This window comes from Geotrypetes seraphini, chromosome 2 (assembly GCF_902459505.1).
Source record: "Geotrypetes seraphini chromosome 2, aGeoSer1.1, whole genome shotgun sequence".
NCBI classification, from domain to species: domain Eukaryota; kingdom Metazoa; phylum Chordata; class Amphibia; order Gymnophiona; family Dermophiidae; genus Geotrypetes; species Geotrypetes seraphini.
The window spans coordinates 449,086,645-449,108,197 of NC_047085.1; the positions used below are offsets into that span (position 1 = coordinate 449,086,645).

General features: G+C 44.2%; 1 protein-coding gene across 7 annotated transcripts in view; it reads left to right on the forward strand.

Moving 5' to 3' along the window:
* CCDC7 (coiled-coil domain containing 7) overlaps window positions 1–21,553 on the forward strand; it is a 730,660-nt gene that overhangs the window by 246,620 nt on the left and 462,487 nt on the right. For all 7 annotated transcript variants that reach the window (XR_004538163.1, XM_033931492.1, XM_033931495.1 and 4 more), the window contains 2 exons: window positions 11,850–11,915; window positions 20,793–21,206. Coding sequence is in view for 6 of the 7 variants with exons in the window: in XM_033931492.1 (XP_033787383.1) it covers window positions 11,850–11,915; window positions 20,793–21,206 (480 nt within the window). In the remaining variant the exon portion in view is untranslated. The remainder of the gene's footprint in view (window positions 1–11,849; window positions 11,916–20,792; window positions 21,207–21,553) is intronic.

Here is a 21,553-nt window from a genome sequence, read left to right on the forward strand (position 1 = left end):
ACTGTTCTCCCTTGAGAAGAGGAGGCTGCGAGGGGACATGATAGAGACGTTCAAAATACTGAAAGACATCGATAAAATAGAGCAGAAAAACAAATTATTTACACTGTCCAACGTGACACGGACAAGAGGACATGGTTTAAAGCTAAGGGGGGACAAGTCCAGGACAAATGTCAGGAGGTTCTGCTTTACGCAGCGAGTGGTGAACGCCTGGAATGCTCTTCCACAGGAGGTTATTAAGGAATCCACTGTGCTAGGATTCAAAGGCAAATTAGATGCACATCTCCTTATGAGAGGCATAGAGGGATATGGGTGGTAAAACTACATCAGGTGTATACCTGACTGGGCCTCCGCGTGTGCGGATCGCCGGACTCGATGGACCATGGGTCTGATCCGGAGATGGCAGTTCTTATGTTCTTATGTTCTTATTTTAGTCACTCTTCTCTGGACCCTTTCGAGTAGTACTGTGTCCTTCTTCATGTACGATGACCAGTGCTGGACGCAGTATTCCAGGTGAGGGCATATCATGGCCCAGTACAATGGCATGATAACCTTCTCTGATCTGTTCATGATCCCTTTCTTAATCATTCCTAGCATTCTGTTCGCCCTTTGTGCTTCCACCGTACATTGCGCAGATGGCTTCATTAACTTTTTCCTGGGGGGGTCTCTCCAAGTACTGCACCGGACATCCTGTATTCGTGTATAAGGTTTTTGTTACTGACATGCATCACCTTACACTTATCCATGTTAAACCTCATTTGCCATGTCACGTCCCATTTCTCGAGTGTATATATGTCACGTTGCAGGTCTTTGCAATCCTCCTACGTTTTCACTACTCTGAATAACTTCGTATCATCTGCAAATTTACAATGCCTTCAGTTGATAAAGAACACAGCGGCGATACTTTTTTTTGGGAAGCGGAAGTTTGATCATGTTTCTCTTTTGTTCAGAAAGCTTCATTGGCTTCCTGTTCGCTTTAGGATCCAATTTAAGTGTGTATGTGTTGCATTCAAACTTCTTTGTGGAATATTTGACCCTTTGATCCCATTGCACTGGAATGCTTATAGATCTTGCTATTTGAGGAGCACACAGAAGTATAAACTATCATTCCCCTCTTTTAAGGGAATTAAATCAGCTGGGAAACTTTGTTAGTTCTATGCGTTTAAGTTAACAGAGATTTGGAATGGACTTCCTGGCTCTATTAGAACGTTGACGGGACAATTGCGCGCCAGACATCAGCGCGCCGACAATCGAGTGCTGACAATTCGGCATAAGACACAAGCATGCCATGGGAAAACTTAGTTTTAAAGAGCTCCGACAGGGGGGTGGGGGGGAACCCGCTCACTTTACTGTATACTGTTCACGCTACCGTTGGGGGGATGTGGGGGGTACAACTTCCCACATTATAGAGAAAATGGAAGTTTTCCTGTGGCGCGCTGGTGTCTTGCGCTGAATTGTCAGCGCTCCATTGTCGGTATGCTGGTGTCTCGCGCGCGACTGACTATGAACCATTAGAATGATAGGTCAGCTGCAATTGTTTCTGAAAACCTTTAAAACTCTGTAATTTTCACAATATCTAAATAGCTTACCCACAAAATCTACTAACTGATAAAAATTGCAAGACTTATTATTATGACAGGCTAAGCTAATCTCTATTCTGTATTGCCTGGTAGACTGGTATAGTCCTTACGAATGGGTTATATGTCTCACTTCTACCAGCAGGTGGAGATTGAAAACAAACTTGTATGTCAGGCTAGATTCCCCCTAGCAATCCAGTCTGTCTCAGTCTCCATAGCAGGTGGTAAAACTAATTCGGCTCCCCTCTTAGTACTGCTGGAATTTTGTTTTGGACTCCTGGGTTCCCCTTTTGTGCTGGATAGAGCTTGGATGAGTCTTGTTTGGGGGTCTAACTGACCTCAGGGGTATTAAACCCGACGGGTCTCGTGCTGGGTCCCTCCCCCACCTTCCTCCACCTCCCCATATTTTTGTAGTGGTGCCTCAGCCGGCAGCCTGACCCCCTGGTTGGTCAGCCCTCCAGCTTTGAGAGCTGTGGAGTCTGTTCTGTTTAAGTAAGTTAAAAAAAAAGTCCTGAAGTGTGCTGGTCTAAAGGGCTCATTTCCCTTTAAAACTGCCTTTTTTCTGTGTTTTCTAACTAACCGGCATATTTCCTTGCAGCTAGGACAGTTTTCAGCACAACGACACTTTTAAAGGGAAAAATTGCTCATTGTGCTCCAGACGCGAGGTACTCGTGGCCAGCCTGTGCAAGCGTTGTGCAGGCCGGAGCGGTGGGGTAGCCTCGTTGGCAGCGGATACCGGCGGCCAGGGCACCCTGCCGCAGGTACTTCAAAAGTCAGCTTCGGATCGCGGGGAAGCCTAGACTTCCCCCAACGCCCACACAGAAGGTTCCCCAGCCGCCGACGGGCAGGTAGATCAGAATTCCCTTGCCGCCGGAACGGCTAGGGATTCCTTTTCCACATCGGTCGGTTCACTACAAGAAAGTATATGGATGAGGAATTTTTGGTGCATTTGATGTTTCTTCTTGAATATCTGCAGTTGCAATTGCAATGTTCCATTTAGCTGAGTCCTCTGATTTGGAAATTTCGGTTCAAGAATGCATTTTGAATGTTCCTTGTAAGGAAAATGACCTGTTTGGGGATAAAATTGAAGAAGTTGTAGATAAGTTCAAAAACACACAAATACTATGATGATTTTGTCTAAGCCATAAACCTCTCAATCTTCTTCATCGGTCTAGAAGATATTCTGACTTATCTAGATGTTCATATTATTATAACACCAAACGGTGTTACATTGAGCCATCTTCATCATTTTAACATAATAATAATAATAATAATTTAATTTTATATACTATCTAACCAGCAGTTCATAGCGGTTTATACAATTAGGTACTCAGCATACAATATAATAATAACAGCATACATAATAAAATCAGAGTAACTAATACAAGCATTAAAACTAATGAATAAAGATAACATGATATCAACTAAAATAAGTGCAGATAAAAAGTACATTATAACTACATGATAATATGAAAATCAATAATGTATATTATTTGTTTAAATAAATAGGTTTTAAGATCTTTTTGAAATTGATAGTAAGTAAGAAATGGAGAAACAAGAAGATTCAAACATGAATTCATTAATCCTGCTTGGAATGCTAGGGTCCTATCCAAAAATTTTTTGTAATGACATGCATTTGCTGAAGGAAAATAAAACCAACCAGATCTACGGATATTTTTCTTAAAAATAAAAAAAAAACTAAAATGAAAAACAAGGTAAGCCGTGCTAACCCAAATAAAACTTTAAAACAAATGCATCCATATTTAAATAACACTCTAGCCTCGAATGGAAACCAGTGAAGCTTTTGATAATATACACTGATATGATCGTGTTTTTTCAGATTACAAATCAAATGAATAGCATAAGGATCACCATCCTGGGACAGACCGAAGGTCTATCAAGCCCAGTATCCTGTTTCCAACAGTGGCCAACCCAAGTCCCAAGTACTTAGCAAGATCCCAGGTAGTGAAATAGAATTTTTGCTGCTTATCCTAGGAATAAGCAGTGGATTTCCCCAAGCTATCTCAATAATGGCTTAAGGACTTCATTTATAGGAAATTATCCATACCTTTTTTAAACCCCACTAAGCTAACTGATTTCACCACATTCTTGGGCAACAAATTTCACAGTTTAATTTCATGTTGTGTGAGGAAATATTTTCTCTGGTTTGTTTTAAATCTACTACTTAGTAGCTTAATCACATGCCCCATAGTAAACAAGCGATTCACATCTACCGTTTCCACTCTACTCAATATTTTATAGACCTCTTGTCATATCATCCCTGAACCATCTCTTCCCCAAGCTGAAGAACCCAAGCGACTTTAGCCTTTCCTCATAGGGAAGTCATCCCATCCCTTTTGTCATGTTCTTCACTCTTCTCTGTACCATTTTTAATTCTGCTATATCTTTTTTGAGATATGGCAGTCAGAATTATATACAGTAATTCGAGATGTGGCCATACCATAGAGTGATACAAGGGCATTTTAACATTTTTATCTTTTTCTATTCTTTTCCTGATAATTTCTAACATTCTACGCTTTCTTAGCTGCTGTCGCATGCTGAGCTGAGGGTTTCAACTTATCCTCAACAGTGTTCTCCCCAGAATTTTTTTCCAGCCGGGTGGTATGAAAAAGTAGCCGGGTGGGGTGGGACAGGGAAATTTGGTGGTTAGAATAGGGTCATTAAATCCAGTGGTGTACCTAGTATATATGACAGAGAGAAGGCTTCCGGTTAAGGTGTAGGATGTGGGTAGGAACCTTTTCCCATGGCTTTGTGCACTGCAGCACTCAGGGATACGGCCCGAAGACGCCGCGTTGATCGCTGCAGAACACTTGTCTTGGGCCCGATGGAGGTGCCGGCCCTGCGGACTGGCACCATTCCACAGACTGGCGATTGAAGAACACTGCACTAGAGCAGTGTTTTTCAACCTTTTTTGGGCAAAGGCACACTTGTTTCATGAAAAAAATCTCTGCCTATATTGACTATATATAAAGTAAGTCTCTTGAATAGGAATCAAATAAACACAAAGAAAGTATTTTATAATTACTTTATTACGAAATAAAAATTATAAAATACTTTATTCAGTGCGAAACCTGGGCCTGTTTGGCTGAACACAAAGCTGATATTCTGGCTGGAATCGAAGAAAGACACACACGTAGCTCTTCGTCAACAGCTCTCAGTCTCTCTCTGTATTTGGTTTTTATAGCATACAAAAATAGACAAATATACCCTCCATCCTTTTTATTAAACCACAATAGCAGTTTTTAGCGCAGGGAGCTGCGCTGAATGTCCAGCGCTGCTCTTGACGCTCATAGGCTCCCTGCGCTAAAAACCACTATTGCGGTTTAGTAAAAGGTGACCATATTGTAAAATATAGACAGCAGATATAAATTCAGAACTGTGCATAGTAAGTGAAGGGAAGTTTTCATCTCTGGGAATTTACCCAGTTAACTATTAAGTTATTTGGGCAAATTCCTTTGAAAACTGTGGTAATACTGCCTCCACTTTGCTAAATTTAAAATAAAATCATTTTTCCTACCTTGTCTGGTGATTTCTGGTTGCACTTTCTTCTTCTGACTGTGCATCCAATCTTTCTTCCCTTCTATCAGCCTGTATGTTTTCTCTCCTCCACACCTCATTCCCTCCCCCAACTTTTTCTTCCTCTCTCCCTGACCTTTCTTTCTTTCTTTCTGTTTCTCTTCTTTCCTTCTGTTTCCCTGCCTGCCCCCTTTCTTTCTTTCTCCCTGCCGTTCCCCAAGCCACTGCCACTGCCGCTGCCATCGGGGAACAGGACCCACCAATGGATAACAGGCCCCAAAGCCGACCCCGACGCATGCTCTCCCTGACGTCAATTCTGCAATCGGAGAGGAAGTTCCGCCCAGCCAGGCAGCGATTGGCTGGCCCGAACTTCCTCTCCGACTGCAGAATTGACGTCGGGGAGAAGAAGACTTATTGGCTCGATAGATTAGATCGCCAAGACAAAGTGAGTCCTGGGTGATCGACTCACTTTGCCTTGGCGAGCTACTGGCGCCCCTGCCTCGGGCCCCCTGTCAGCTCCGGGCCCGGCGACCCTGCGGCACACCAGGCAACATCTCGCGGCACACTAGTGTGCCGCGGAACAGCGGTTGAAAAACACTGCACTAGAGCACCAACACACAAATTGTAAAACTAAACAAGTCAGATCCTGCACAGTCAATTGATTTTTTACAGTCAGTGCTAACAGAAAACTATGTCCTTTTCATACACACAGAACAGAGAAACACCCTCACCCAATATGGAATAATCACAAATTAAAAATAGAAATATGTAGACAAAAGTTAAATTAATGCAACACCACAGAAACAGTGACACATGTCCCCTAATACTGTACAAAATATAAAAACAGTAGATGTAAATTTGAAAAAACTGATACATAACAATCGCCACTTTAAAAACAAATAGAAATAAAACAAATAATAAGAAATAAGAAAATACAATTTTATTGGACTAATCCATTTTTCAGTTAGCTTTCAGAGGCCAAATCTTTCTTCAAGACAATACAGTATACAGCTGTTAGGATATCCTGTCCTGACCTGAGGAAAGGGGTTTAGTCCAAAAGAAATAGCTTTATTTCCATTTCCTATTTATAAAGTTTTATCAATACAGTTACAATACTACTTGATTCTATGTAAAGCAACAAAAAATATCTCTTTCTACCTTTTGTAGTTTCTGCTTTAATCATCTTCTCTTTGCTCTTTTCTTTCTATACAGCGTTTGTCCTCTCTCCCTTTGATGCAACATCTGCCCTCTATCTTTGCCCCTTCCACCCAGCCTCTGGTCTCTCTGCCCCTTCCATCCACTGTTCACCCTCTCTCTGCCCTTTCCATCTAGTGTCCGCCCTCTCTCTCTTCCATACGGCATCTTCCCTCTTTTTATGTCCCTTCAATAAACTGTATATCCTGTGCCCTTTCTCTCCTTTATACATGATTCATTTCAGCTTCATCCCCTCTCCATTTTTCTGTCTCCACTCCCTCCCCTGTGCTCTGGCATCTCTCTCTTCTACTTTCCTTCCTTCCTGCCCACTCTACCCCATGGTCTGGCATCTCTATCTCCTTCCCTTCCCTCCCCCCCATGCTCTGGCATCTCTCTCCTCTCCTATCTCTCCCTCTCTGCTCTGGCACCTACTCTCCTTCCATTCCCTCTGGTCTGGCATTTGTCTCCTTAGTTTCCCTTCCCTTCCCTCCCCCTTGCCCTAGCATCTCTCTCCTCTCCCCCTCCATTATCTGGCATCTCCTCTCCTTCCTTTCTCTCCCTCCCTCCTTCCTTTCCCCTGCAGCACTCAGGGAGCATCTCCCTCCTCCCCCCCATGCCCTGACATCTCTCCCTCCATGGTCTAGTATCGCCTTTCCTTTCCCTCCTTCCCATGGTTTTGGCATCTCTCTTTCCTCTCCTCTCCCTTCCTGGTCTTCCTTCTCCTTCCTTCCCTCTCTCTCCCCGGTTGGGTGCAGCAGCAGCATTTCTCTTCCCCATCCCCTCTCACTCTCCTCTTCCACTGCTCTCCCCTCAGTCCTGCTGCAGTTTTCCCTCTTCCATTTTAAGTCCAGCAGCACTCTCTTCTGTTCCCAATCCAGCAGCACCTCTCCCTCTCACCTCCCTCCACCACTCAGCTCCAACAGCACCTCTCCCTCCCCTCTACTTCCGTTTCCCCCACTGACTAGCTGCAGCACCTCTCCTTTCCACCCCCAGGGCCAGCAGCACCTCTCCTCTCTGACTAGCAGGGCTCCTCTCCCTTCCCTTACCCACTCACCTCCCAGATCTAGCAGCACCACTCCCTCCTCTCCTCTTTTCCTCTCCTTCTATCAGCACCCCTCCCTCTTATCTCCCAGGTCCATTGGCACCACTCCCCTCTCCCGATTAACAGGCTCTCTATTGTAACTTGCCTGATTGCTGCCCTAGCTTTAGCGAGTAAATTCCCTTCAGCAGCCTCGGGGCCTCCAAGGAAGAAGGAAGGTATATCATTGGAGGTGGAGCGGCCTAGCAAAATCCCCGAGGCTGCAGAAGGGAATCGATTCGATAACACTACTGCAGCTGTCAGGCAAATTACAATAAGGAGAGAGCGGTGCTGCTGCTTGTCCAAGGTATAGAGAATACAAAATGACAGCGGCAGCAGGAAGGTAGGAAGCATGTCGGCGCTGCGTTTCCCCAAAGCAATTTTTTACCTCCCCAGGCCCGTCTTCCTGATCGGAAAGCCGCCCATCGCATACACACACCAAATACAAATTGCAGGCTAGTGCTGCCTTAGCCCGAAGCGAACGCATGCTCCGGGGCTCTAACGTGTGCATGCCGGCTTCCCTTCTCTTCCTCGCCATCCCCCCCCCCCCCCCGGACATAACTTCCGGTTTCGGAGGGAAGAGAAGGGAAGCCGGCATGCACACGTTAGAGCCCTGGAGCATAAGTTCGCTACGGGCTAAGGCGTCAAATCTCCAAGCCGGTTTTTTTTTTAATGTTGAGCAGCGGGCAGCAGCAGAATTCACCAGCGGATGATAGCTGGGCGGTCATCTAAATTAGCTGGGCGGACCGCCCGGCTAAAAGGCCCTAGGGAGAACACTGCTCAATGATGACACCTAGATCATTTTCCTGGGCAATGACTCCTAATGTGGAACCCTGCATCCCTTTGCATTTGCTCACATTAAACATCATCTGCCATTTTGATTCCCAGTCTCACAAGGTCCTCTTCCATTTTAACAACTTTAAACAACTTTGGGCTCCTTTTACTAAGGTACCTTAACACACGGAATAGCGTGCGCTAAATTGCTGCGTGCACTAGACCTTAATGCCAGCATTGAACTGGCGTTATTCTAGAAGTGTACCGCGCAGTAATTTTGTGGGTGCGTTAAAAATGCTAGCGCACCTTAGTAAAAGGAGCCCTTTGTGTCTGTAGCTGGGTTTCCAGGACTCTGGGTGCATCTCTACGCACAGACACACTCAGTCCACTGATAAGGTGTAAAGGAAACTTTTATTTGTTTACAAAATCTGGCGTGTTTACAGCACAGGCCCAGAGGTGACACCATATATTTCTTAATTCTTCTCTCTCCTTCTGGGGTCTCTTCTTTACCCCCCAGCCAAGGAAGGTTTACTTAACCACAGCTTACTGTCAGCCAGGCAGCAGTCACTCCAACACAGTTTCTAATATAGGTCCAGCTTTCCCCTTTTTAGTTCTTCCCCATATACTCATGGGCAGCATGACTTCCCAGAGCTTTGCTTCAGCTTTAACTAGGGAAGCTCCCTCCTTCTGGAGACCACTCCTCCTTAGAGACCTCCTTCAAATGAACCCAGGCAGAAGTATTCCTCTCTCTCTGGGTTCTGCCCCTGTGACTCAATTTCTTCAGCTCTTGTAAGGTAGCTCTCTAAGCTGCTGAGCCCAGTGCATCCTGAGACCTGTAATCCATCCCCTCTCTGGCTAGCACCCTCTGCTGCCAAGTGGTATAATTGTTGTATTGGTGAGGGAAAAAACCCTTAATCTGTCACAGTGTCTTCAGGAAATTTAATTATTTCACTAGTTATTCCCATCTCTAGATCACTGTTCTTTAACCGAGGAAATTTCTGCCGGTCCACACATGGCCGGTGAGATCGACAAGTTATTTTCAGCTGGTCCACGCTGGGCCAGAGAGATCATGGGGAGCCTCCAACAGTGGCTTTCTCCCCTCTCTGCAGCTCTCCTTTACTTACCAGCGCAGTGATTCACGAAGGCAGTCTTGTGGCTTTTGCTGAGTCATGGCTGCCTCTGATGATGCAACTTATTCTTTCCTTAGAGGTGGTGCGACCCAACAAAGGACCCAAAGCTGCCTTCCTGAATCGCTGCGTTGGGAAGTAAGGAGAGCTGCTGGGAGGGGAAAAAGCCACTATTGGAGTCTGGGAAGCTGCTGGGCAAGGGGAAAAACGGGACAGCTGCTACTGGAGAGGGAGAAGGAGAGATGCTGCTGGGAGGGGAGGAGGGAAAGGAATCTGGGAAGCTCTGGGCAAGGGATAAAAAGGGACAACTGCTACTAGACCAGGAGGGAAGGAGAAGGAAAGATGCTGCTGGGAGGGGAGGAGGGAAAGGAGTCTGGGAAGCTGCTGGGCAAGGGAAAAAAGGGACAGTTGCTACTGGGTCCTGGAGGGAAGGAGAAGGAGAGATACTGCTGGAAGGGGAGGAAGGGAAGAGAGTTACTGCTGGAAAGGAGGAGGAGGGAAGGGAGAAGGAAAAAAGGAAGGAAACAGTTGGCAGGGAGATTAGAGGAGGGGAAGGGGAGAGACAGGCATGAGAAAGAAGAGAGATTGATGATGGGAAGGGGTCAAAAGAAAAATAAGCAGAGAGGGACAATGATGGTAGATCTGGTGTAGGAGAGATAAAAATGAAGAGAGCAGTGAAGTTGGAATGAATCATATAAAAAGGAGAGAGGGACATAGAAAGAAGACAGATACCATATGGAAGGGGGAGAGGACAGACAGTGAATGGAAGGGGCATATGCTGGATTGAAGAGACAGAGAGGGCAGGCGTTGGAAGGAAAAGAGTGAAAAGAAGATGAAAGCAGAAACCAGAGACGACAAAAGGTAGGGGAAAAAAATTTATTTCTATTTTGTGATTAGAATATATCAGATTTGAAATATATATCCTTCTAGAGCTGGTGTTAGACATAACTGGGAAATGCAAAGCCCAGGCAGTGCTTCTTTAGCTTCCAGCTGGCTTATGACATTCTCTGACCAGGGGGCAGTTGCCCTAGTTGCACTACCCTAGAACTATTCCTGTCATGTGTGACTGCAGTATTCTGTTAGCATGATATTTCTGTGTAGCATTCTGTAATAATTTGGCTTGTTCAGTTTTCTTGATAGTAGAGGGGATATATGTGAAGAGGAGGGGAGACAGGGGTTTTGTTGATCCTTGCTCTGTATTATTTGTACTGTATTTATAAAATGTCAATTGTACAGAATATTGTTTCTTTTTATACTTTAATAAAATACATTCAATATAAAATCATAACTGAGGCTTGTGTGGATGAGATCAGATGATTTGCGGGGACCGAGCTCGCGGAGATGGGGCGGAAACGGGGTTTTTAAATTTTAGTCCTAGTAGTTTGCCGGTCCACAAAATAATTATTTTATTTCTGCCGGTCCACAGATATAATAAGGTTGAAAAACACTGCCCTAGATCATTGATTAATATGTTAAAAAAGCAGCAGTACTAGCACAGACCCCTGGGGAACCCCACTATTTATATTAAAAAAATACCTCTCAAAATAGTTTCTTCCTTTATCATTGTTCAAAAATGCATCACATGCTATAAAGGGAAAACTCCCTCCAATATTATTGATTTCAGAAGGGTATCTCTATAAATTTCATTAAAGGAGTAAAAAGCCTCAGATCCCCGTATGCTGCCAGTAACTTACTTGCAGGCAATATTAGATAGGGAAACCATCTCATTGGCTTAAAAACTTCCTCGCTGTTTTTTCATAATCCATACATAGAAACATAGAAAAATGACGGCAGAAAAGGGCCACAGCCCATCAAGTCTGCCCACTCTAATGACCCAACCCCCTCGACTTTACCCCCCTAGAGATCCCACATGCGTGTCCCATTTACTTTTAAAATCTGGCACGCTGCTTGCCTCAATCACCTGCAGTGGAAGTTCATTCCAATGATCAACCACCCTTTAGGTGAAGAAATACTTCCTGCTGTCGCCATCAAATTTCCCGCCCCTGATTTTTAGCAGATGCCCTCTTGTGGCCGAGGGTCCTTTAAGAAAGAAGATATCGTCTTCCACCTTGATACGGCCCGTGATATATTTAAACGTCTCAATCATGTCTCCTCTCTCTCTATGTTCCTCGAGTGAGTACAGCTGCAATTTATTCAGCCTTTCCTCATACGAGAGATCCCTGAGCCCCGAGACCATCCTGGTGGCCATTCGTTGGGAGTGGGGAGAGACAGCTTTTGCTGTTGTACCATAGCCACATATTAAGGGATTTTTCCATCATTGTGTTCAAAAGAGCCCCAATCCCTTTCCTGCAGACATAGGTATTATCCCCACCCAAAAGATTTTCATTTGCTGCATTCTACCTTATCTTATCCTATTTCCCACCCTAGTCCTGGTCACTTTAGCCTCCCCAAACAGTTGAGTCATCAACCAGCTATGCTGGCAGCCTATGTGGATAATTTCCAGCTGTGCATATAGTTGTAAAATTATCCTACAAATATTATTTACATGTTTGTTTTTTTAAATTGAATGATTACAAATGTAATGGTGTGTTTTCTTATTTTTAGAGAAAAACAACTGATCTTCAGCAAGAGAAGAGAGATCTAGAGAATAAATTGCAAAATGCTTTAAAGGTAAAGGAAGTTCTTAAAATATAATGAATTATCTCCCTCTTTCTTACATGTAAGGCAATTTTAGGACATAGTTTGCCTGCTTAATTGTGTGTGTGTGGGAGTGGGGGGGGGGAGGACGGCAAGAGTAAAGAAGTCTTTTGGCAGCATGAAGGGAAACTCAGAAGACAGCAAGACATCTAACATATAGATAGAGATTTCCATACTCTTCTAGAAATTGCTATGAGGGAGGTGTGAACGAGTGAGGTGTACTCCCTCACTGATACTGCAATTACACCATTGTATAGCAGGGGGAGCTATCTCACAGAGTTGAAGCCACCTATCTGGAGGTGGCACAATTCTGCTGAGTCATGGGAGCAGGACTCAGGCAAAGAGGAGTTCATATGGCTTAGAGTGGAGTCAGTCAGGGAGGTTCCGCAGCAAAAGAGTTCACCGGGAAGAGTCCCTGGAGGAAGAAGTCCCAAGAGGAAGAAGTGGCCAAGCCAGCACAGCTTCAGCAAAGGAAAATCTTGCTTGACGAACTTACTGCACTTCAGTAAACAGGCAGTTAGACAAGAGTGACCTGGTCGACATTGTATATCTGGATTTTCAGAAGACGTTCAACAAGGTCCCGCATGAACGACTACTTCGAAAAATTGCAAGCTATGGAATCGAGGATGAAATACTCATGTGCATTAAAAACTGGTTGGCGGATAGGAAACAGAGAGTGGGAATAAATGGACAATACTCGGACTGGAAAAGCATCATGAGTGGAGTGTCACAGGGTTCGGTGCTTGGACCCGTGCTTGTCAACATATTTATAAACGACCTGGGAATTGGTACGATGAGCGAGGTGATTAAATTTGCAAATGATACAAAGTTATTCAGAGTAGTGAAGACCTGCAACGTGACATAAACACGCTCGAGAAATGGGCCGCAACATGGCAAATGAGGTTTAACGTGGATAAGTGTAAGGTGATGCATGTCGGTAACAAAAATCTTATACACGAATAAAGGATGTCCGGTGCAGTACTCGGAGAGACCCCCCAGGAAAGAAACTTGGGAGTACTGGTAGACAGGTCAATGAAACCGTCTATGCAATGTGCAGCAGCGGCAGTGAAAAGGGTGAACAGAATGCTAGGAATGATTAAGAAGGAGATCACAAACAGATTAGAGAAGGTTATCATGCTTCTGTACTGGGCCATGGTATGCCCCCACCTGGAATACTGCGTCTAACACTGGTTGCCGTAAATGAAGAAGGACATAGTACTACTCGAAAGGGTCCAGAGAAGAGCGACTAAAATGGTTAAGGGGCTTGAGGAGTTGCCGTACAGTGAGAGATTAGAGAAACTGGGCCTCTTCTCCCTTGAAAAGAGGAGACTGAGAGGGGCTTGATCAAAACATTCAAAATAATGAAGGCAATAGACTTAGTAGATAAAGACAGGTTGTTCACCCTCTTCAAGGTAGAGAAAACGAGAGGGCACTCTCTAAAGTTAAAAGGGGATAGATTCCGTACAAACGTAAGGAAGTTCTTCTTCACCCAGAGAGTGGTAGAAATCTGGAACGCTCTTCCGGAAGCTGTTATAGGGGAAAACACCCTCCAGGGATTCAAGACAAAGTCAGACAAGTTCCTGCTGAACCAGAATGTATGCAAGTAAGGCTAGACTCGGGGCACTGGTCTCTGACCTAAGGGCCACCACGTGACCAGACTGCTGGGTACGATGGACCACTGGTCTGACCCAGCAGCGATAATTCTTATGTTCTTATGTTCAGTGTACTCTTCAGACAGCCGACAGCAGTAACGAGGGAAGCCTGCTTCTGCTGACCTGCCCTGGAAGCCACCTCTGTGCAGGTCCCATCTATGCAGGAACAGGAAGTCGCTGCAGAGAGGTGGCTTCTGGGATAGGCCGGCAGCAGCAGGCTCTCCTTGTTGCCGCTTCTGCCTGAAGATTGAATTACAGTGACCGAGAGCAGGTAGGTGGGAGAGTGGGGAGATAGAGAGAGAGGTTGTAAGGGAAAGTTAGCAGAATTTGGAGGTCAGAGGAGTGAGGATTAGGATTCAACATTGGGAGGGGAGGGGGCAGGAGAAACAGCATGGAGGGAGGGCTGGAAAAGCATTGTAGAAAGGAGAATGTGCTGGTGAAAAGTACATAGACTAGGGTAGTTCTGGATGGGAGGGGAGAGACAGAAACAGCAGGAGAGGAGGTTGGAAAGAGAAGGAGACACACGTGGGGGAGGGGGGTTGGGGTTGGAATGAGAGAAAGAGTGAAAAAACAGTATCTACAGGAGAGTGGGGTTGTAAGGAGAGCGAGAGAAGCACCCATGGGGAAGGAGGGTTGGAGAGAGGAAGAGAGAAAAAAAAAGTACTAAAAGAGTAGAGGATGGGAAGGGGTCTAAGCAAATGGGTGAAAGGTGGGGGGATTGGGCGAAGTGTGGGTGGGGCTGTAGGTAGAATGTGGGCAGGGTCATGTATCCTCTTTTTTTTTTTTTTGTCTTCACCCTATTCCAAGCTGCACAGGGAAAATAGAAACCTGGAGCAGAATAGTGATTTGTGCTAAGGATTCTGTAAATATAGCTGAAAAGTCAGTGCTGTGTTTAGAAAGAAATGTGGAAACAAAGCTACAGGATGGGAATTTGGGAACAGGAATGGGAAGATACCTGATTAAGCCTGTAGCAGGGCCCTGCAGACCAGGTTGTGTACTGTTCCTCAGAATGGAATGTGCCTGAAGGGAAGAGAAGCCACGTACCCCATGAAAGTAAAGAATCACCTGGGGTAGTCAAAAAGGCACCAGGAGGAAAGCAGATTGAGTCTCTAAGAGAGAGCAAGTTAAATGACCTGCCAAAGGTTAGTGGACTTCAGAAGGTTAAGTGCCTTGACAAAAGTAGGAGGCCAGACAAGTGGCTGGGCAGCCAAAGAAAGTAATTCCTGGGCAAAAGAGTTATTGCAACTCAAACTCAGAAGTTCCATGGAGGAAAGGGGGACTTTGCTGGAGAAACAGCATGGAGTGAGGGAGAGAGAGTTAGAGAAACATTGTGGAAAGGAGAGAGTGCTGGAGAAAATAGGTAGAGGATATGTGGCTTTCTCACGAGCAGCCCACGAGATGGAAGAAAGTCAACCCCTTTGATCTAGAGAGGACTGAAGACCTGGATTAAGTGCCATAGTGTTTCAATCCGGAGAAGACAGTACCCCTTGAAGACACCAGTAGAGGTTCAGGACCCACACCAAGATCTAGTGAATGAATTGGAGGAGGCCAGCTGCTATATTGAGGTGCTAACAGATGAATTGAAGGGAGGAAAATAAGACCCTCCAGAGACAACTGGTTGAGGTTAAGGCCCAGTTGGAAGGTCAAGATGGAAGAATGAGAGAATATGAGAGCATGTTGCAGCACATGGAAGTAAAGAAAGGGGAGCTCAGGAGAGCTCTTGAACAGAAGATTGAGGAGACAAGGCAACTGAATACCAAGTAGCTATGGAGGGACCTTGCAAAAGCAGAAATGCAGCCAAGGCTGGAGGAGCTCCAGGTCTTGGAAATCTCCTTAGACTATAGAGAGGAGTGCTGGAGAAGGAGAGAGATTGGGCACAGAGCCCAAATGCATGGTTGAGAGTCCAGCTGAAGGCTAAGGTCCAGAAAGTCCTAGCTTTAAACTGTGACGGTGAACTGGAAGTAACAGAGTTGAAGACCTGTCTGAAGCAAAAGACAGGAGGTTACCCAGCTGCAGAAGCAAGTAACCTGGATGAAATTCTCTACTGAACCACTGCAGAAGCAGACAGAGGAGGGTCGCTTTCTGAGGTAGGGAAGGTAAAGGAGTTGATGGAAGCTGTTGTCCAGCAAAGGAGTATGTGGAGAATCTAGAATCCATTCCGGTTGCTGTGGAAGTAGAAAAGGAACAGGAGGTCACCTGCACAAAGGCGCTGATAATCCTGATGGAATCTTCCATGGAGAGGCTGAAGTGAAAGGCAGATAACCTGTTCTATGAAGTACAAGATGGCAAAGAGTATGCACAGATTACAGAGGTGCAATGGAAAAGTGACTTTGCTGATCTTAGGCATAAGACCAGCTCAGACAGCGGAACCTCCTTATAGAAGAGCTGCAGAGGGACAAGAGACAGCTCATGAGTAGCTCTCAAGCACTCAATGAGGAGAAATTAGAGAGGAAGAGAGAGATGATAGAGTTGGTTCAGAAGCTGTAGTGCCAGAAAGAAGAGATCTGAAGTCTCTGAATGAGTAACTCTGCTACAAGATTCCAATGAAACCCTCCAGGAGCAGCAGGTAGAAGTGAGACATGCACTCCAGGAGCTGCAGGAACGGCTGAAGCAGAGCATTCCTGTTGAGCAGATGAGGGAAGTAAAGGAGAAAGCTCTTGGCAGCCAAAGAGGAGCTGGCACAAAAGCAAATCAAGACTAAGGATCTCACCTAGGTTACAGAGGAATAACGGGAGAATGCTTAGGGTGAAGCCAGCCAGTCACATGAGCAGTGCAGGCAGCTGGAACTCATGGTGGAGAAACTGTGCTGTAAGGAATCCTAGTTTAAAGAAGAGTATTGCATACTGGTAGAGGAGAAAACCAGTTAGGAGAGAGCATAGGAAGAAGAAACCTGCAGGGTTCAAGAATTGCAAAGACAGTTGAATAAGTGTGTTCCAATTGACCACAGCAAAGTAATGGAGAAAGGCTGACCACTAATGTAGCCAAAAATGTGAAACAGCTGACAGCCATGGAGAAAGATCTGACACAGCAGCAACAAGTGGTCCAGGAGTTGAAAGACCAAGTCAATCTGTTAACAGTACAGGGTGAGGACTATCGGGCTATAGCAGAGACTGTAGAAGCTGGAGCAGCTACAGCAGGAGTTGACCAGAGGTGTGCCAGTGGAGAAATATCTCTATCTGCAGGAACAATTGTCTAACCTCCTGCAGAAGAGACAGGAGAAGTAAGCGATCAGAGTACTAGAGAGCAGAAATGGATAGAGGGAATGTGCTAGATGTGGTGTATTTAGATTTTAGCAAAGCCTTTGACAGTGTTCCACACAGAAGTCTAATAAATAAACTGAGTGCCCTCGGGATGGATCCCAAAGTGGTGGGCTGGGTCAAGAACTGGTTGAGTGGAAGGTGACAGAGAGTAGAGATAATTGGAGATCGCTTTGAGGAAAGGGATGTTACCAGTGGTGTGCCTCAAGGTTCTGTTCTTGGGCTTGTTCTTTTTAACATTTTTATAAACGATATTGTTGAAGGGCTGTTGGTTAAGATGTGCCTCTTTTTGGATGATATCAACATCTGCAATAGAGTAGACATCCAAGATGGTGTGAATAACATGAAGGAATACCTGGCAAAGCTTGAAGAATGGTCTCAAATTTGGCAGCTAAAATTTAATGCTAAGAAATGCAAAGTCATGCATTTGGGCTGCAAAAACCCAAGGAAACTACAGTTTAGGGGGTGAAGAACTTATGTGCATAACAGAAGAGCGGGACTTGGGTGTGATTGTATGTGATGATCTCAAGGTGGCCAAATACGCTGAAAGTTAGAAGGATGCTAGGGTGCATAGGGAGGGGTATGGCCAGTAAGAAAATGGAGGTATTGATGCCCCTGTATAAGACTCTGGTGAGACCTCATTTAGAATATTGTGTACAATTCTGGAGGCCGCACCTTCAAAACGGTATAAAAACGATAGAGTCGGTCCATTAGAAGGCTACTAAAATGGTGCATGGTCTTTGTCATAAGGCGTATGAGAACAGAATAAAAGATCTCAATCTGTATACTTTGAAGGAAAGGTGGGAGAGGGGAGATATGATAGAGTCGTTTAAATACCTACATGGTGTAAATGTGCATAAGTCGAGTCTTTTTCATCTGAAGGGAAGCTCTTAAATGAGAGGGCATAGGATGAAGTTAAGGGGTGATAGGCTTAGGAGTAATCTAAGGAAATACTTTGTTTTACAGAAAGGGTGGTAGATGCGTGAAATAGTCTCCTGGTAGAGGTGGTGGAGACAGAGACTGTGTCTGATTTCAAGAAAGCCTGGGATAGGCACATGGGATCTATTAGAGAGAGGAAGAGATAACGGTTAATGCGGATGGGCAGACTGGATGAGCCATTTGGCTTTTATCTGCCATCATGTTTCTATGATCTCTTAAGGAATGTGTTTGGAGTGGGATCTGTGATTGTTTTTGTGGTTTTCATTGTAGTAATAGTGCACCAAAGTTCATTAAAATGTTGCAAATAAATAAGAATTACGTAACAGTATATAGAAAATTTATACAAACAAGGTAATGAGGATACATTGGGGAACTTGAATTGGAAACTGAAGCCCAAGAAGAATCAGATATTTTAAAAGAAGTCATAGCAGCAATTAAAGCCTTATCGAAAACAGTCACCTGGCCCTCACTCGACTGTGTGAACAGATTTGGAAGGAAAAAACATGGCCAACTGATTGGAGAAGATCACTGTTCATACCAATACCGAAGAAAGCTGACGCTAAGGACTGTAACAACTGTATAACGATTGCATTAATTCCACATGCCAGCAAAATATTGCTGAAAATAATTCAATGAAGGATCCAATCATACGTTGAGCAAGAACTACCCAAAGTCCAGGCTGATTTCAGAAAAGGTCAAGGAACATGAGACATTATTGCCAGTGTTAGATTGTATATTGGAGAAGAGCAAAGAATGCTAAAAATCCCTATACCTTTGCTTCATCACAATAAACTATAGAGCAGGGGTCTCCAAAGTCCCTCCTTGAGGGCCGAATCTAGTCTGGTTTTCAGGATTTCCCCAATGATTATGCATGAGATCTATGTGCATGCATTGCTTTCAATGTATATTCATTGGGGAAATCCTGAAAACCCGACTGGATTCAGCCCTCTATAGAGACTGGAGACCCCTGCTATAGAGAATTCTAGTGCCAATGGGAATACCCAAACACAAATCAGCTGATATACAGCCTATATGAAAATCAAGAAGCTGTAGTGAGAACTGGACACGGCAACACTGATTGGTTTCCAGTAAAATGTGGCATCAGACAAGCATGCATCTTATCACCTAACCTGTATGGTAAAACCATCTTCAGAAAAGCAAATTTGGAGGAAGAGAGTGTCGGTTTCAAAGTTGGTGGCCGAAATATAAACAACCTGTGTGCTATGCAGATGATACAATGCTCATCACCAGCAGCAAATAAGACATGCTGTATCTGCTGAGAAAAGCCAAAAGTCATAACATGGGATTAGAACTGAGCATAAACAAGATGAAGTTCATGAACACGAAAAATGAGGAAGATTTTGAGCTTTTGAGCTTGAAGGCAATAGAAGTTATAAAAGGATTTCAGTCTCCTGGGCTCTTTTGTAAACAAAGAAGCCACTAGCAGGGAGGAAATACTCCGCAGAATAGCACTTGGTCGCTCTTTAATGAAGACTCATGACAAAATATTCAAAGGCAAGGAAGTAACATTCCAAACGAAGATCAGACTTGTCCACACACTCATTTTCTTAGTGGTCAGTTACAAATGCGAAAGCTGGACACTACGTAAACAAGACAGATAGATTTACTCATTTGAGCTTTGGTGCTGGAGAAGGATTTTAGGCATGCCATGGACCACCATAAAAACTAACAAATCAATTCTGAAAGAGATCAAATTGGCTATGTCACTCAAAGCCCAAATGATGAAGTTACGACTGTCTTATTTTGATCACACCATCAGAAGAGATAACTGGAGAAGGACATCATGTTTGGGAAGGTTGAAGGAGCCAGAAAATGTTTCCTATTTTTTGGCGCAGGGGGTATGTCTGGGGGGCAGAGATTGGGAATAATCTGTACTAATATGTTAGCACAGCTACATTGGCATGTACTAACCGATTAGCACAGGTTCAGTGCATCAGTCCCTACCTTCTACAAAATAGGTGGCGGTAGAAGCTAATGCACTAGTTGCTATGCGCTAATATGAACGCTAGCACGTGGCCATTATTGAAAAATTCATAAAATCATTAAAAATAGTCTTAGCACTTGGGAATGACCTGTATAAAAGTACACTAAGACCACTTTTTACTACTGTTTGGTGAAAGGGCTTCTTAATTTGTAAACCCTCTGGGAACAGGAAATACCTACTCTACCTGAATGTAACTCACTTTCAGCTATTACTGAAAAGGTGATCCAAAACCCTATCCCCTAGTCCTACTTTCATAGAGTGATAGATTTTAGTTCAACAAGGTATAGAAGGGTCCCCTGACAAAGTAGCCCTGACACAATAGCCATGTAACAAAATGGCCCTTGATATTTCTTCTCTTTCCATGTCTGCCATTCATCTTCTCTCTGTGCCTCTATCTGTCCTGTCCAGCATCTCTCATCTGTGTTCCTATCCACCCCTTTTCCAGCATTACCCCGTGTCCCTGGCTCTATTCTTACTTCATGCCCAGCATTTGTTATCTGTGCCCCGTCCCTCCCTTCTCTCTTCTCTTCCTCCTACACCCTGGGTCCAGCATTTTCCCCTCTCTATCCTCTGATTCTCCTACCCCTGTAGTCTGGCATAACTTTCTCTCTCTATCTCTGGGACAAGCACCTCCTTCTTCTGTTGCCCCTACCTAAGACCAGCCCTGAGCAAGTATCTCAGCTCATAGTAGTGGCAGCGGGACACACAGAAATAGCAGCATGGGTAAAACAGTAATGGGTGGGTCCTTTTTTCAAGGGCTATATTGTCAGGAGCTTTTTTGCCAAAGCTATTTTGATCTGGATCTGTGTGGATGTTAGGAAATTGCTTCCTTACCCTTCACCTCTTTCTAAGTTCATGTGTATTTTTGAAGATGTTTTAGATGTCGGCACTGGGAATTTTCTGGGAAAAGGATAAAAGGAAGGGCCACATAGTTCAAGCTTTGAATTCAATACATTATTGCTATAAATAATTATTGTTTGTGTGTATTCCTGTATAGGAAGCTGCAAAGGCAAAAGAAGAGCTTAAAATATTCAGAAGTGTTGCAAAGTCACCTGATACTGCAAAGCCAGCAGCTGTGGACACAGTAACAACCAAATCCATAAAATCAATTATGAAACGTCCTGACAGTAGCACACCACCTACAGAGCTACCAGTATTAAAACAGAGTCTAAGTGAAGACTTTCTGAAAATAAAACCAAGTCGGTCAGAAAGCAAAATAAGTACTGGGACACCAGTTAAGACACCTGAATTTCGAATGAGTGATGCTGAGGAAACTCTAATCCAAGAATCTGAATCTGTGGAGTTGCAGAAAAGAAAAGATACATCTAGTGTCATCAAAAAAGTCTTACATGATCTTCCAGCTGCAACTGTGGGCAAGCAAGATGGCAGGCAACCAAGTATGCATCCAAAGGTATCTAGGAGGAAATCATTAAGCCAAACATCAATAAGCAGGAGTAAACACATGTTTAGTCCAGACAAGAGAGAAGAATCACAGGAAACTATAAGAACAATAGCTTTCATGCTTCTGTTCACATTTTGAATTTCATAAAGTATATGATTCCAAAGAATTTTTGTAGGGGTATGAACCAATAATTGAGAAACATGGAGGGGCTTTTTTCAATATGATGTCCAAATGGCAAAATAAACATTTTCGGCAAAATGTTTAAATCTGCAAGGCTGTAAGAGAAAAAATATCTGAACATGTTCTGTTCAGATATTCAAAAGTAGCTAAGAAAAACCATTTAGAAAGTTGGCATG